This window comes from Petaurus breviceps, unplaced genomic scaffold, assembly GCF_028583685.1.
Source record: "Petaurus breviceps papuanus isolate PSGF00001 unplaced genomic scaffold, PetGlider_PUasm1.0 37, whole genome shotgun sequence".
Taxonomy (NCBI): Eukaryota; Metazoa; Chordata; class Mammalia; order Diprotodontia; family Petauridae; genus Petaurus; species Petaurus breviceps.
The window spans coordinates 21,173,684-21,191,507 of NW_027186296.1; the positions used below are offsets into that span (position 1 = coordinate 21,173,684).

A 17,824-nucleotide genomic window follows, 5' to 3' on the forward strand; every position below is an offset into this window, starting at 1 on the left:
TTGGGCACAGACAATTATGACACTGAAAGAGGGGAGAGAAAAAAGATAATCCTGTATCCTAGAAAAAGGTAAATCATGTCTAGCATCCTTCAAGTGGGATCAAAGAGTTTAATAAGTTTAATTCATGAAAACTCCCACCAAAAATGAATGAATCTATCTATCTATCTATCTATCTATCTGTCTGTCTGTCTATCTATCTATCTATCTATCTATCTATCTATCTATTTATCTATCTATCTATCTATCTATCTATCTATCAAGTTTGGCACCTGAAAGGTAAACTTGAGTTATGAAAAATTCATTTATGGGAAGCATTTCTATTCTAACAGATGCCAGATAAATCATATTACTATACTTAAAATGTTTCCCAGCATATTAAAGTTTTTTTTAAAAGTCCCATGTACATGCAACTCATATAAGAACTTAAAATCATTTCTATCACTTCATTAAAACAGGTATCCTATGGGTTGCTATTAGGGCAGAATGTTGTCAATCTAGTCAAAATACTAGATAGCTTTTAAATGATTTTATCTTGGAATAAATGAAAAAGATATTTCTTATTATTCTGAATTTTATAAGCACCAGCAAGCACAAGTATTTCCACACACGAAGAGCTGAAAAAAGAGGGCTATATATGTAATTGCAAATCTCTATTATGCACAATTTAGGTTTTGAAAAAAATATATATGTGATGAATTCAACACCCTAGTTTCAAACCTGTTCTGCTTATATGTCTCCTGCTCCAAAGCCTTCTGTTCTTTTCTGTATATAAGGGAAAGAGGATTACCACATCCATCCACGACAATTAATGTAACCAGTAAAATGATCTGTAGCCTGATACCTTTATCAGGTGACAATATCTCTTTGAGTCATAGAATCAATCAAAGATATAAGCTGTGTGCCTGAATCTCAGACACTGCTATTGGCCCATCAATCATGGGTATAAATTAGGGGTATGCAAGTTTTCCATCAGTTTGGGAAGTCATTGAATGAAATTAGATAAAGTGACAAAGGAAATGAATTGGGATGGTTTGAAAGAATTAGTCACACCTCTGAACTGATGTTTATAAGAGCAGGGATTTTAGCTGTGAGAGTTAAGTTTCAGGAGCACTTTGAGGAGCCAAACCCTTGTTCCTATAACCAGAGGGCAGCAAGGTGGTGAGGAGGGGGGAGACTGAATCTCTCTTCTCCGCTGCTCTGACCAGAGGGCAACACTGCAAATTTTGAAAAGCTAGAAGATTTGGGCTCCTCTTCAGAGCTGGTAGCAGTGTCTCAGGGCAGCAGGAACTCAGATCAGACTACTGCAGACTTTTTGCCTTGATGGGCTATTCAGGTTGTCTTTCTTTCCCTTTGTCCACAGAATTCTGGGCGTCTTTTTGTATAGTCCTGGGGTGACTGAAGGGGCTTGCTGTTTTCTTTGAATTTCTTTATTACATCCAATCTGGTACCCTTTTGAGACCTTTGCTGGAGCATATATACCTCCTTTATAATCTATCCTATTACCATTTTAACCCAATTACTCTGGAGTTCAGTAATATTCTCACAAGTAAAATAACTTATCTAACTATATCTAGAATTAATATTTTCCACTAATTCTTAATTATTATTAATTTTTCCACTAATATATTAAGATTATACTCTATTGGCAAATTGTGGATAAAGAAATGCCTATATCCTAAGCAAATCAATTATTCTAACTCCTTTTTTTTTCTTTTGCCTTTTGAAGGGCAATTGGGGTTAAGTAACTTGCCCAAGGTTACATGGCTAGTTTTTTTTTTGTGTGGGTGTTAAGTGTCTGAGGCCAGAACCGAACTCGGGTCCTCCTGACTCCAGGGCCGGCGCTTTACTCACTGCGCCACCTAGCGGCCCACTCCCATTTCTTTCACACTTTTCTTACTCACCCATTCCATTGCATGCTCCTTCAGAGGAGGATCTATATCATAGCTATCTTGGTATCCCCAGTGCTAAGAACAGTAATATAAGAGGTGCTTAACAAGTGTTGAATAAATGACTTTTCATTTCAAATCTTGTATTTTAAAATCATAAGTTCCTCTTTATCCTTAAGACTCATTTTTTTCTGGATAAAATATTGTTGCTTTTCAATTTTACACTAAATTCACATCAGTCATCAAAGAACTAGAAAATAGTTAACAAAGGAAATTTTGTTTCCTAATCTTTTATGTTCTCTAAGAATAACATTAAATAAGGAGCCATGAGACTGAATAATATTCGTATTTTCAAGGATACTGGAGTACTTACTCAAACGGCAACTTCTCATCATTTGGCTTTATGCATCTTACATAGTGAGGTGTGGTTGCATTGAGCGTCTCCATCAGCAAATACAAAGAGCTTCGGAACTAGAAAATCATAAATTTTCAGGTCATATTGAAAGTCATATTGAACCTAATTTAACTCTTGCATCAGGCAGTCAACTTTCTTAGCCTTCATGCTATCTTAGTAGGAAACTGAAGATGGGGAAAAGAAAATCAAAATGCCTAAAAAATAAAATAAGGAGAATTTGGGGGGAGGGTCTGTACCATATATGATACTTTTAAAAATTAGATATAAGAAAAATTTCTCAGATTTTCAAGGTTAAGTTAGTAAGCTGTGCCAGATATTCCTTCTTGTGTATGACATCATAGTGATTACAGCAAGACCTGGAACACTCTAAAGTCTCCTAAATGAAATTCATAACCATTTGAAAGAGTTTCTCCTAATTACCCACACAGGGAAAAACAAGTAGATGAAGAATGTCTGTTGCTCAGAATATGATATTTTTGGTGTTCATCTGTTAGCATGTGTATATACACACACTTATATTACATATATGTATGTACAGACACATGACCAATATGACAAATGGACAGCGAGCTAGGCCCAGAAATGAGCAAGTGGGACAGAGTGGCTAACTTGTCTTTGGGAAGTGGCACAGTTATTTTTGGTAACTCTAAACTTCACCCCAAAACAAAGGCCCATTTTTTTTACACAAATAGTCTTCTAGTAATAAATGGCTGTAAGTCATGAAATATTAGAGTTCTCTGAAGACCTGAAGTTAAGAATCACCCAAAGGGAAATGGAAAGATATGTGGTGGGTTAAAGCAGGCCACAATATATTCCAAATGAAGACCTATGTAGGAATAGCATAAAGGATGTGACCAGAGAAATGTATGTCTAGGGAAAAAAAGAGGTGGGCTGGTCATGTAGCCACAAGAAAGGGATAACTGGTGGCTAGCTTCTATGCTCCACTGGTATCCATACCCTGTCAAGATAACAAATGTGCTTCCAGAACATTGGATGTAAATTTATGGGAAGGCATGAACAGGAGGCTCCCAGGGTAGGCATGAATGGGACACAATTTGCATTGCTGGAAGAAATGCTCACATCGATGAGATCACCAGCACTGGTGTATTATAATAAGCTGAGATTAACTCTAGCAATAATAATTCACATTTACATAGTATGCCAAGCTTTGCAAAGTGCTTTACATATTCTTATTTCATCTATCTCATAACAACCTTCTGAGTTATAAAACCTCAGACTTAATATTGCTTTTATAAAGTATGCACCAATATCATGTATAGTGGACAGACAGCTGGTCTCAGTGTCAGGAAGGCCTGGGTTCAAGGTCTGCCTCACAGATATTGACTATGTGGTCCTGGACCAGTCCCTTGATTTCTCAGGGACCCAGGTAACTCTGAGACTCTCAGTCTGAAATCAGCTGCCAGTTTGCTCTGGGAAAGAAAGCTTCTCATTGAGAACACTCTCTGTATACCAAAGAAATCATGGACCTGGTTTAAAAACAACCTTGAAAATTCAGTACAATAATTTAACTTAATGAAACATGTCAATTCCTTGAGTGAGACAATGAAAATAAAACATTTGGTAACCACAAAGTGTCACATAAACAAAAGCTATTGTTATTGTGATTATTACTTTCTAAAGGGTCCTGAAAACAGCAGCCAATCAAAGGTGACATGTGGTCAGACTTGATAAACATCCCATTGTTATGAATAGTTTTTCTTCTATGTTTATATTGTTTAAATTTTCTTAAAATTAAAAAAATTTTTTTTTGCTTTTTTTGGAGGGCAATTGGGGTTAAGTAACTTGCCCAAGGTCACATGGCTAGTTTTGTGTTAAGTGTCTGAGGATGGATTTGAACTCAGGTCCTCCTGACTCCAGGGCCGGTGTTCTATTCACTGAGCCACCTAGCTGCCCCTATGTTTATATTTTTACATTTGAAAAATGATACATTTTCCACATCTGTCCTAGAATATGCAGATACATGGCTCTCCAAGAAAAGCACCAGACCTCACACCCACAAGCCTTCTCTCTTTTGCTTTTTGGAGGGGGGAGGACAGGGCAATTGGGGTTAAGTGACTTGGGCAAGGTCACATGGCTAGTTTTGTGTTAAATGTCTGAGGGTGGATTTGAACTCAGGTCCTCCTGATTACAGGGCCGCTGCTCTATGCACTGCACCACCTAGCTGCCCCCTTCTATCTCTTTACTACCCTCAAAGATCTCGGTACCTTGTTGCCAACTGTCGTCCGGAAATCCTTGTTCTTAGGCTTGAGCACTTGCTTGGCAGATTTGACTGTGATAGCTGAATTGAAAGGAGGTGGAGGACTTGGGTTTTCTTGGAAAAAGCTAGCACAAAGAGGAAACTGAAAAATGACAAAGAACATCACATTTAACACAGATAAGAATAATAATAAGTAGCACTTATATCACATTGTAAGGTTTACAAAGTGCTTCACAAATATTAGCCCATTTGGTTCTTGCAATGACCCTGGAAGGTGGGTGCTATTATTCCCATCTTATAGATGAGAAACCTGATGCAGACAGAAGTTAAGTGACTTGCCCAGGGTCACACACAGCTAGCATCTAAGGCTGAATCTGAACTCAGATCTTCCTGATTCCAGGACCGTTGCTCTTTATTCACTGGGCCTTTGAAGTAGTTCAGCTAATCCAACCCTCCCTCATTTGACAGATGCAAAAAATGAAAACTAGAGGGAAAAAGTGACTTGCCCAAATCCATCTGGTAAATTAATGTTTGGATTAGAACGTAGGTCTCTTAACTTTCAGTCCAACACTCTTCATTACACCACATTTCCTTCTCTTAACTGTAAGGCATAACTTTAATGTGCCAAGGATCTCTGATTTCATTACCATGGGGAACTCCCACTGTGAGAACCCCCTTCACCAACAGAAATGGGTTCTCCTTCTTTTTTCTGTCTTAACAGTTCTAGGACACCAGCCAAGGTTCACAGCAGTTAAATGATTTGCCCAGAGACACAGAGCTAGGGAATGTCAGAGACACTCTGACTCTTCCTAATTGTGACCTTGGATAAGTCACTTCCCATCTCTCTCTAAGCTTCAGATCTCCCAATTGTAAAATGGAGATAATAATGTTCTCACTACCTACTTACTGTGTGAAAAGCACTTTATGAACTTTAAAGCCTAAAGAATCATGAGTCATTGTTATTGACAATAACAATCATAGACTGAATGTATTAGCAGTTGTTGTTGGTTTTTTTAAAGTAGAAGGAAAGCTTGTGGTCAACTAAGACCTCCAAATTTTTTAAAAAATATGTACTGTTCCCCCTTGCCCCTGCAATCAGGTTTCCTGTATTCTGTACCTTTGCATTTGATTTTCTGAATCTAAATGCAGTACCTAATCTCCTGTTTAGTTCTCCACACTTTAGCCTTATGCTTCAACCTGCTGAGATAATTTTCAATATGGTTTTCATTGTCTTATCAGGTTAGCTGTCTCTCTTAGCCAAAGTTAAGCATCAGCACAACTGATAATCACGGCAGACTATATCTTCATGGATATTAACTTAGATTCAAAAAGCAAATAGTCATTGAATTTTGATTCTTGAAATTTAGAAAATTTGTATTTAATAAGCATTTATTTGTATATTTAGAGTGAAGATAACAAATCTTCATCACTGCAGAACCCATGCTTGGGGCAGCAAGCTCCTTCTCTTCCTCTTAGCATTCCAAGGAAAATTTGAATAAGGTAACCAACTGACCATTGGAGAGGGGATATTGGAGAGAGGGGGAATTAAAAGAGTTTGAGGAAAATACTTTTCACCTCTAAAACTGGCTGCTGATGTGAATGGAAAAATGTTCGTTAGGCACTTAAGAAGAGAAGAGGCACTTTTCTCAAATATATAGAGAACTGATGTAAATTTATAAGAATACAGGTCATTACCCAATTGAGAAAAGTCAAAGGATATGAATAGGCCATTTTCAGATGAAGAAGTTAAAGCTATCTATGGTCATGTAAAAAAAATGCTCTAAATCACTGTTGATTAGAGAAATGCAAATTAAAACAACTCTGAGGTACCACCTCACACCTGATTCGCTAATATGACAGAAAAGGAAAATGGTAAATTTGGGGGAAGATGTGGGAAAGTAGGGACACTGCTGCATTGTTGGTGGAGTTGTGAACCAATCCAACCATTTTATAGAACAATTTGGAACTATGTCCAAAGGACAAACTGTGCATGCCCTTTGATCCAGTAATACCATTACTAGGTCTGTATTCCAAAGATATCATTTAAAAATAGGGGAAAAGGACCTACGTGTACAAAAATATTCACAGAAGCTCCTTTTGTGCTGGCAAAGAATTGTAAATTGAGGGAAATGTCCATCAGCTGGGGAATGGCTGAATAAGTTGTCAATATGAATGTAATGAAATACTGTTGTGTTACAAGATATGATGAGCAGGGGAATTTCAGAAGAACCTGGAAAGACTTATATGAACTGATGCTGAGTGAAGTGAGTAGAACCAGGAGATCATTGTAGACAGTAACAGCAACACTGTATGATAGTGAACTCTGATAGACTTAGCTCTTCTCAGCAATAAAATGATCTAAGACAATTCCAGAAGACTCATAATGGAACATGGTATCCACATCCAGAGAGCTCTGGAGTCTGAATGCTGGTCACAGCCTATTATTTTCACTTTTTGTGGCTTTTGTTGTTTCTTCTTTTACAACATAACCAATGTGGAAATGTTTCCATGATTGCACACGTATAACCTATGTCAAATTACTTTCCATCTCAGGTAGGGGGCACTGAAGGGAGAAAAAATTTAGAACTCAAAATCTCATAAAAAACGAATTCTGAAAACTATTGTTACATGTAATTTGAAAAAATAAAATACTATTAAAAAAGAAGAAAGGAGGTAAATGGTATGTGTATAGGCTCATGGTGTAATATTGAAGATATATGTCATTTCTGTGATCATTAATTTGAAAATTTGTAAATAAAATGTTTTGAACCTTGTGAGCATAAATGTTTATAAGGGGTATTATTTGGCTCACTTTTAGATAGTGGTAGATGATGACATTTCCAGGTTCTACCTAGGTCGGAGCAATGATCTAGAGAGGTGAGAGGTGCCCAAAACATATGTAGGCCCTTAGTTTCAGGAAGGAGCCTCTGAAATAAAGATTATACATACATCATACAATATACATATTCATCATACAGAAGTGTATTGACATACTTCTTTAGCTGTGTGGAATTGTACAATAAATAATTGTTAACTTATTTTACTGAAGTATTAATTTACAAACCTTGCTTGTTCTCAGGATTTCAACCAATACTTCATATACTGTATCTCTGTTCTTCTCCAGGAATCCTTCACATTTATACTCTACCTATGCAAAGAGCTTAAATTAGGAATATCAGTAGACTATAATTTTAGAGACAGAGCAGTCAAGTCTTCAATTTTTGAATCACTATTTGTTTTGTGGATGATAGTGGTTTTATGCTTTTAAGAGAGCCCAAGATAAAGAGCTGAAAATATAGATTGGAGAAGAATGGATTTGGTTTCTTTATTTTTTATGATTGTAACTTTACTACAACCACGAAGTACTAACAGTAAATCCCTCAACATACCACGCCAGATTATAACAGTGTCTATCTGACTTTCTAATTGTAAACTGCTTTAAAACTATAATAACTTTACAACTGAGTAAAGGAAAACCTAGCTTTCTGAATTCTAGCTAATGAATTCAGGAAGTTGTCCCTAGGTTGTCATCTTGTTCTCTCTCTGTGCCCATCAGAAAGAGGATAAAATGGCTCAATGATGCCCCTTGGTTTCAGTAACAAACCTTTACTTAATTTGACACTAATGTGGTAGCAAGGAATGACCTTACCAATGAAAATCCTGACAACTGAGAGGCCAGAGAGACAAACAAAAAACCCAACATGGGCTTTTAAAAAGGCACAGTGAACCTTTATAGTAAGAGTACAAATCACTAACTGTTTCCAATGCCTGAGCTCTGCCAAAGACTGAAAAACCTCCAAGTGCCTCTTTCTAGGTAATTACTTTTGCTTGATACCTCGAAACAATGGCACTGATAGAGAGGTTGCTTAAACACCCCAGCCTCTCCAAAAAATCACTGGGAATTTCCAATGCAGTAGAATATAGTATATTGTGATATGTGTATGTTTTCACGAGAGCACAAAGATGATGTGAATAGACTTCTTATACAAGAGTCATGTGAGGGAGGTGAATTTACATAGACCATGTGAATCAAAGGCAGAATGTTCCTTGAAGTAAATACATATTATGTATGATTTTTATTGTCTTGTGCATCTAGATTTTTTTCTATGAGAATTCATAGAAATTCTGAAATTATAAGTGAAGTTAATTGGAAATATAATTTAATAATATAAACTTTCATTTTGTATGCAACTTTACAGAGAACCTGCTAATATATAAAGTAATGTATACTTTTACAGAATATAGAAGCACTAACTCACTGTTAATCAATGAGCCTGATGTAGTTAATGAAACTTTCAAAGGCATCTAACTTACAAGTAGGGAGTCACGTGGATATCACCAGTAGAATCTGGTATAATGGCACTCCCTAGAATTCCTTGTTTATTTAAATCATTGATCTTTCATAGGTGTTCCAAGCAGAGGACTTGTACTCAGTAATAATTTAACCAGAACCACACCCTACCTTCAACACAGAAGGAGGCATCCATATAACTTCATAAATAGAAAAATAAAATGAAACCAGGGTAAGTGAATCCCTACAGTGGGGAACCTGCAGCCTCAAGGCCACATGTGACCTTCTAGGCCCTTGGGTGTAGCCTTTTGACTGAGTCTAAGTTTTACAGGACAAATCCTTTTATTATAGGAATTTGTTCTGTGAAGTTCGGATTTCTGAGAAAGTCAGTCTATGGCAGAACCAAAAGAAGAAATTCTGATTTCTGTCTATAAAACCTGTATACTCACCTCTATTTTGCCATTACAATGAATCACATGGTGAGCACACATTTCAAATACAACCAGAAGCTCAGACTATACTTTGCTGATGCTCTCCTTTCTGAAAGATGCTCACTGAATACAGACATGTGAATAACTGTGCAAGATCCATACCATACCTTATCAGCAAAGTGCTGGATGATGAAGGATGTGTTTGACATTCTAGGCTTTTCAAATAAAGCATTCTTGTTGACAAAATTATTATAGAGTTTTTGGAGCCAATTTTCATCTGTACCATGTGGTAACTAAAAGTGGAAAAATAAACTGAGTTAAAACATTAATAAAGGCAAGAAAAAGCTGCTCAACAGAGTAAAACCTGACACAGAAACACAGCAGTAAACTATGTAAACTCCAGTAAACTATGAAGTAGGGAAAGTAGGTGGTTCAATGGATAGAATGCCAGGTTCTGAGGTCAAGAAGACTTATCTTCCTGAATTCAAATCCAGCTTCAGACACTTACTAGCTGTGTGACCCTCAAGTCACTTGACCTGCTTTGCCTCAGTTTCCTCATCTGTAAAATGGGCTGGAGAAGGAAATGTCAAGCCACTCCAGTATCTTTGCCAAGAAAACCTCAATGGAATCACAAAGAGTCAGATATGGCTGAAAAACAACTTACCAACAACAAACTGAAATATATCCACAGCAGAACAGTTGTGCAATTTCTGCCTATAGATACAAGAATGTAACATAATCTAAAGAGTTTTTGGTGCTAATATCGTAAAGATTAAAAAATGGTAATATTTCTCCAATAAAGCAAGTATGATTTAAAGTAGGAGAAAAATGTTGAAGTGATTAAAGATGACAAAAATAACAGAATATTTATCAGTCTCTGTGTTAAGGTAGCAACAAGACAGGGAGGATCAGGATCTTGGAACAGCTAGAATTTACATAAATAGTAGACTCAGCAGGTAAGTCATAAGCAAGAAATAAAGTAAAGAAAGAAATCAACATAGCATAGATATCAGAGAGCAAAGCAAGACAGGAGGGTCTGATCAAATAGACAGTGGCTGATATATTTACAAGACAGCAATGATCCTAAATTGTAGGGAAAACACAACTGAATGAAGAATGGAATGAATGATTTTATTTTTGTCATAGAGACAGGCCTTTCCCTTTTCGTTTTTTCCCACAATGTCTAAACATTCTGTGAATGTTTGTGGTTCTGCAAAGTGACTCTAGTATTTTTATTTTCAGGCAGAATTAAAAAAGAGTGCCAGCTATGGTTACATCATGAAATCCCTCATTGGAAAGAGTTCCCTTTCATACTCCTGCTTGTGGGGAAGGCAGGGATAACATCTTGTGGTCACTTTTGGCTTAGCTACTTGCAAAACTGGTTCTTGAGATGATTGATTTTGGAATATCAAAATTTATTTGCCATGATACTCTCTGAACACAATACTCCATTTTGTAATTGTAATCCTTTGGTTATTCAGAGCAAGGGTTCTTAACCTCTTAACCAGCGCTTACCATAGTGACTGTCACCTACTAAGTAAGTGTTTACTTGACTTTTGTTTCCTTGACTTTTGACTCCCTTGACAGTTTGATGAAACCCATGGACCTTTTCTCAGAATATTTTTTGTTGCCTAAACTTAAAAGTGGAGGAAATGTTAAATTTTAGTTAGAGTATGGTGAAAATATGTGTAATTTTTCCCATTCAGATTCAAGGAATTCCTGAAATCTATCCATAGACCTGTGGATCTTAGTTTGGGAACCTGTGGCTGAGAGGAATCTGTCAATAACTTCTCTTAAACCTTAGCACCAAGGAGTTTCTTATACAGAGAGAATACAAACATTCCAAAGAGATGATCTAATTCACTGGAAGAGGCACTTATTGAGGGCCTACTAAGTACCAGGCATTATGCTAGGTGTTGAGGAAATATAAACAAGATGGTCCCTGGCCTCAAGGTTCAATATTAAAATCTATAGATTATCTCATGTCCAGAGTTCAAACCCTGTCTCTGTTCTTCTAGCAGCAGACCCTCTTGCCTGATCCCTAGAACTCTTTGTTTTGTCCTTAAACTCTTCCAATCCTGGTACTAACACAGAACTTTTCTTCTGTGCTTCTTTCCTGATTCCTTAGCTCAGTACATCATACCTCCAGCAACTAATTCTTAATCCTTTAAGTTTTGGGCCTTTCTTTAGGTACCGCTTTTTCCAGATTCCTGACTCAGAAAGCCACACTCAATTATGGAGTACACTCATTCATGGCCTGCTTTGACTGTGAGAAAGGTCCTGCCCTTTGACCTCTTTCAATAAAGCCAGGGAGAAAAGTACAAAAAAATCCGTGTATAGCCCACTACTGGACATGGGGTCCAAGGAGATCAAAGGCAGAAAATGGAGTTCTGATGTACACAGAAATATAGTATGACTTGTTATGGTACATGTGTATATGTGCATGTGCGTATGGCAACAGAAGGTGTTTATCAGTTGGAGAACGGATAAAAACAGGTATGGTATATGAATGTAATTGAATATTATTGTTTAGTAAGAAATGGAGAATCTAAAGAATTTGTGGAAACATGGGGAAATTTGTATGAAATAAGCAGAATGATGATGAAACATCCCATGAACATGGCAAAATTTATATGAAATGATGAGAGACAAGCAGAACCATAAGAACAAAATAGACAGTGACTAAAACAAGGTAAATTAAAAGATGTTTAAAAGAAAATCAGACTAAATGAAAGATCAATTGCAGTCTCAGAGAATAAAAAATGAAAAATACCTCCTTCCACATGGCAGAATGCTATATAAATTGCCAGATAGTGTCACAGACAGGGATTCTTTCTTAACTGTTTTTCCACCACGAAGAAGGATTCAAACTGAGTACGGGTTGTTAGTGAGGAAAGGGGGTATATTGCCATAAATAACTTGCAAGGTAAAAATAGAAGGTATCAATATTTCAAAATTAAGTGTAAGGAATTTCAAGTTTCTTTCTTTTGAGAAATCAAGATAGAAGATACTCAAGATTACTTGGCCTAAATAAACAAAATGAAATTGGAAAAGGTGCATAAGCTTAAATGTTTAGAAAGATATCTTCTTTTCCTTGCAACAAAAACCCATATTTGGCAAAAGGCATAAAAGTCTTAGACTGAGAGGAAAGAAGAGGTGGCATGATGTAGAACAAAGAGCATTGGGCTTGTGATCTGAAGACCTGAATTAAAATTCTGCTCTGCTACTTACTACTTGCGTGATCATGGGTAGGCTATCCTGTTTCAGCCTCAGTTTACTCATCTCTAAAATGTCTCCCCATGCCTTTTTGCTAGTATATACTTCTCTATGACTTTCCTCACTCTTGATTTACATTCTTTTCTATTCTGATTTTTTTTCACATAAAAATCCATTATCAATTTTAAGAGAAAACAATGAAGTGCGCTGATAATCTTTATGGTCCCTTCCAATTCTGAACTTCATGACTATTCTCCTTGTCTCTCTGTCTGTCTGTATGTCTGTCTTCCTCCTTCCCTCCCTCTCCTTTTCTCTCTCTCCCTCTTCTTCCACCTGCTTTATTTCTCTTTTTAAGAGATTCTAAGATATGGGTTTCAAATTCCTGTTTCAAAAATCCACCTTGCAAAAAGACTTGTTACTGTTAGGAATGCAAAGAATGGATTAAGAAAAATGATTACCAAACACTCTTCATCTAGTAGCTCCAAAATGCCCATTTTGGCTTCAATCAAATCAATTACTGGTTGATTGTCATAAAAGTCGATCAAAGTCCAAGGAATGCCTTCCTTCATGTATTCTTCTTGCTCAAGTTTGAACACATGCTGACAATCCACATGTTGATAGGGAAAGAAAAACACATCACAGAGGTTAAATAAACTTTCAGGGAGAAAAGTATAAACATGAGGGAAAAGAAAAAAATCAGTTATTTGTATTGAAAAAGAAGAGTTTATAATACAAACAAATCTTCTTCCTGCATGATTAACCATTTTACAGTCGGTCCAATACATGTCATAATCATTCTCCCTCACACTCTGAGTGGTTCCTCATCTCCTGTCGTCCCAGAAGTCCTCATTCAGTTATTTTCAACCCAGGATCACTATGCTTGTTCAACATGCTTCCTGACTGGCATCAAGAACCATAAAAGAGTTTTTATTTTGGGTTATCTGTGGTCATGCCCCTTCTTCCTCTCTCTTCTTCAATTAGCACACATAATAGAAAATTAAAAACAATTACTTTGGCAACAGTAGTAACATAGGCATAAAATTCAACTATGCAAGCTGGACTTGACCTTTCTGGCTTAGGATGGGTACAACAAAGGAAATCTCTTATAACTGAACCTAGCTAACTCTTCTTTCTTTTCTCCACACCTTGCCAATAGAGTACAGCCCACTTTCCAAGAGACCTTAGTGTGTGTGTGTGTGTGTGTATGATGATAACAGTGGGCTGGATCAGGATTGACAGCACTGCCCAAATCTCCAGGGTTGGGTGTTTAATCAAGCCTTCTTCCAAGACAATGGGATGCTGGGAAGGCTCAGTTCCCAGACGTGGCCATAAGGTGGCACAGTATCTCAGCACATGGTCACTCAATAGGAGAAAAATTAGCCTGAGGGGAATTTTGTTGGACAGTTCAGAAGACTCCTGGGGAATCTTGGGAGAATTTGTGAGCTTTACCTTTTTATTACATATACCTTTCCCCTTCCATAAACATGCACAGGACTGAGACTCAAGTTTAGGAAGATAAAAAAGTTACGTACCAGGTTAAACTGCTGCTGTAGTTTTTCATTAGCATAATTGATGCAAAATTGTTCAAAACTGTTCACATCAAAGGTTTCAAAACTGAAACAGATTTTAAATAATAAGATATATGATATATAACTATATATAGATAAATAAAAATTAATTATTCACAATTTTTCCCCATTTAGGATTGCAAGCAGGAAGACTGACTCCTCAACCATATACTCTGAACTTAAACGATTAAGATTCTTGCTATCCACCATGAGTTACCATATACGACATCATCACCTGGTTAATGGCCACTTGACTGGTTTTGAGTCTTTCTGTGTTGAGCTGAGTTGGCTCTCAGACAGCAGTCACAGTCAGTCACTAGGACTGACAATGAAGATTTTCAGCATTGTAGAGCTATGCTGAGATGCTAGAGACTATGCTCTATCATAGACTTTAAGAACACAGGATCATCTTCATCCTATGCCACCACAGCTACTGATGATGATAGCTACCATTTATACAACACTTTAAGGTTTCCAAAGCCCTTTATGTAAGTTATCTCATTTGGTCCTCACATCAGCCTACTGAGGCAGGTGCTATTAATATTCCCATTTTACAGATGAAGAAGTTGAGGCCAGTAGACGTAAAATGACCTGCCCAGAGTCACCAAAGTAATAAGTATATGATGTAGAATTTGAGCTAAGGTGTTCTCCAAGTCCAGAACTCTATTTACTGAACTCCCTACCATCAAGCTGCATGTTGTTGAGGCACGAGAGTGAGACATAGAGGTTTAAAAATATGGTTCAGTATTCCTATTTTTAAATGTATGTTTCTCCAGCAATTATGGCAAGTGAAATTTTAAATAACTCGATGACAGATTTAAATGATATTGTTGGAAAGGCAGCTCCCTATCTGTTCTAATTCATTTAAAAATCAAATAGGACAGATGCTTTAAGTTTGACACATGCCAAATGGGAAGAGCTTGAAGTTACCCAGGCGGGGGGGATATAAGTCTAGAAGGGACGGTCCAATCTGGGGTGGAACTAAACCTGGTAGAATTCTGGGATCCACTTTGTGAAGGAGAATGGGGTGTGGTAGCTTGGCCTGGAGCTGTCCCTTAGAATAGTGTAATTCCTTGAGAGTGAGAGGTAAGGACACTGAATTGAATTCCTGAGTTTGCCAACAATCGTCCAGACTTTGGACTAGAAAAACAAAAGCATTTAGAGCTTCTGTGGTTCACATCCACACTTGCATCCAGATACACTTCAGAGACTGAGAGGTTCTAGAACCAGTTGAGAAGCCAAGGCATATCCATTCAACATCTATTCTGTAATTGGTATTAGTTCCCAGAATGCTGTCTTATGGCTAGAACCTAGAAGAATATCCATCAAGATGCATTCATGCTCCTCAGACCCCTGGCATCCAGAGAATACCAGTGAGTCATCTGACAGGACTGCCCAGAGTTCTCTAGGTGGGCAGGGGGCTCAACATCAGGAAGTATTTTTCAACCCCTTTGCCTTCACATAAGGGGTCTCAGTGGGAGGTAATAGCTGGCTTTAACCCTAACTATACAGGACTGTTGTTGAGTAATTTCAGCTGTGTCTGACTCTTCATCACTCCATTTGGGGTTTTCTTGGCAAAGATACTGGAGTGGTTTGCTGTTTCCTTCTCCAATTCATTTTACAGATGAGGAAACCAAAGCAAACAGTTTTAAATAACTTGCTCAGGGTAACACAGCTAGTAAATGTCTGAGGTTGGATCTGAACTCAGGTCTTCCTGACTCTAGGCCCAGTGCTTTATCTATTGCACCACTTAGCTGTCCCCCAACAACAACAGAAACCAGGACAGTCTGATGGCTAGAATCTAGAAGAATATTCACCAAGATCTATTCATACTCCTCAGATCCACTGGTAACCAGAGAATACCAGTGAGTCATTTGACAAGATTTTCCAGAGTTCTCTAGGTGGGCAGAGGGCTCAATATGAGCAAGCATTTCTCAACTCTTTTACTCCCACATAAGAAGCCTCAGTGTGAGATCATAGTTGGTTTAAACCCTAACTATATGGGGTGTCCCAAAAATCTTAAAGCAGTTTCATGCCTTAGTAGTCTAAAATTGCCCTAAGACCTTTGGAATACATTGTACATAAGTTGTAAAATATTACAACCACATGTAAAACAATTATAAACACACAAATATACATATTATATAACACTTTATCATCTTCAATAAGTTTCCACATCTATTATTCCTCATTCAAAGGTCTCACAAGTGATGGTCTCCAGTTACCATCTCAACTGATTGTAATTTTCACTTTTAGAACTTCATGACTAGAAGAGACCATAGTGGTCAATCAGTCTAGCCCTTCCATTTTCATTTTTTGGGGGATTTTTTGCTTTTTTGGAGGGCAACTGGGGTAAAGTGACTTACCCAAGGTAACACAGCCAGTAAATGTTAAGTGTCCGAGGCTAGATTTGAACTCAGGTCCTCCTGACTCCAGAGCTGGTGCCCTATTCACTGTACCACCTAACCGCCCCAGCCCTTCCACTTTCAGATAAAAATACTGAAGCCCAGAGAATAGGATGATTTCTCCAAGTCACAGAATGAGATAATGGCTTTTTTTTTTTTGAGGCTCCCTTACCTTAAAGGTTGAGTTTATTTCTCCCATATCTTGAAGAGTGTGCATAGTTAAGTAGTGCTACATTAAGTCAAGGGTAAAACTAAAATATGAGGATAATTTGCATAGACTTAGCATAGTAGGAATTTGTTCTGGTAATCTCATTTAGCTAAATTTGTACGCTAACAAACGGCCATTTTGCTCTCTTTTGAAAAGAAAAATTTATTCTTTGATATGTTTCTATTTCTATTGAGGACATCCTTCTAATCACTAAGATTCTTAATGGATTTCCTTTTCCTAGGAGTTCACTAGATCAAAGAAATCCCAGGTTCAGCCCGTATACATTCTCCATCTCTTGTGTAAACATTACTGCTTTTGCTGATAGAATGTAGTGCTTGGGGACAGCATCAGGTCTGTTTTTGTTTCTGTAACACCAACACCGCACATAATGCCCGGTACATAGTAGGCACTCAATAAATGTCTGTTGCCTAAGTAATTTGTTTAATTTGTAGGACTGTTTATGTCAAACTAATGACTAGAGTTTTTATTTTAAATATGAATCAACATTTATCCCAAACTCAGAAATCTACCTTAAAGTATGATCTTGAATTAATTAGTATCCAGACAAGTATATAGGAAAAGTTGGTTATGAAGGCTAGAGAGTGGGTACAGGACTGAATGTGTGACCAACAGAATCTTCACACTACTACCCGTGACTGGTTCTCTTCTTATTCCTTCCCCACCCAACAGATCTGCTTTCAGGAAAACACATGACTGGCTGAAAGCTAATTCATTCTATTTCCATGGAAGGTAGAAAAAGACAGGGAACATCTTTTTTTGTGGATTCCTGACAGCTCATTCTTTGTTCATAAGGCATAAATTCATATGCAATAATCTTCAATAACCTTTGTCTGTGCCATCATCCATTAAAAAAAAATCAGAATTGCTTTGGGAAGGGGATGGGTGGATATGGCTAGATTTTTTTTTAAGTTTTATTTTTATTTTGACTTTAAACACCAAATAGAATGGGATTCTGCAAATATAGAGAACAGAAAAAGAAGATTGTATCTGAATCTGTAGGTCTCCAATATGTATAGTTTGCTTTTCTTTTTAAGTATATAACAAGTTTGATGTATAGCTTTCAAAGCTATCCTCCTTGTCTGGCCTTTTCTCTTATCTCCCTTCTTTTCTCTCCATTAGGGAAAAAAAAGTTGCCTCTATGATCCTCCCCCCTTTACTTTCTTCC

The 17,824-nt window shown here is 37.2% G+C and overlaps 1 protein-coding gene across 1 annotated transcript in view; it reads right to left on the bottom strand.

The window, feature by feature from the left end:
* Positions 1 to 17,824, bottom strand: part of MYO5C (myosin VC) — a 153,261-nt gene that overhangs the window by 70,382 nt on the left and 65,055 nt on the right. The window contains exons 11-16 of the mRNA XM_069098065.1: positions 13,990 to 14,071; positions 12,916 to 13,056; positions 9,409 to 9,534; positions 7,584 to 7,667; positions 4,527 to 4,661; positions 2,260 to 2,357 (exon numbers count right to left, since the gene is read on the bottom strand). Of these exons, the coding sequence (XP_068954166.1) occupies positions 2,260 to 2,357; positions 4,527 to 4,661; positions 7,584 to 7,667; positions 9,409 to 9,534; positions 12,916 to 13,056; positions 13,990 to 14,071 (666 nt within the window). The remainder of the gene's footprint in view (positions 1 to 2,259; positions 2,358 to 4,526; positions 4,662 to 7,583; positions 7,668 to 9,408; positions 9,535 to 12,915; positions 13,057 to 13,989; positions 14,072 to 17,824) is intronic.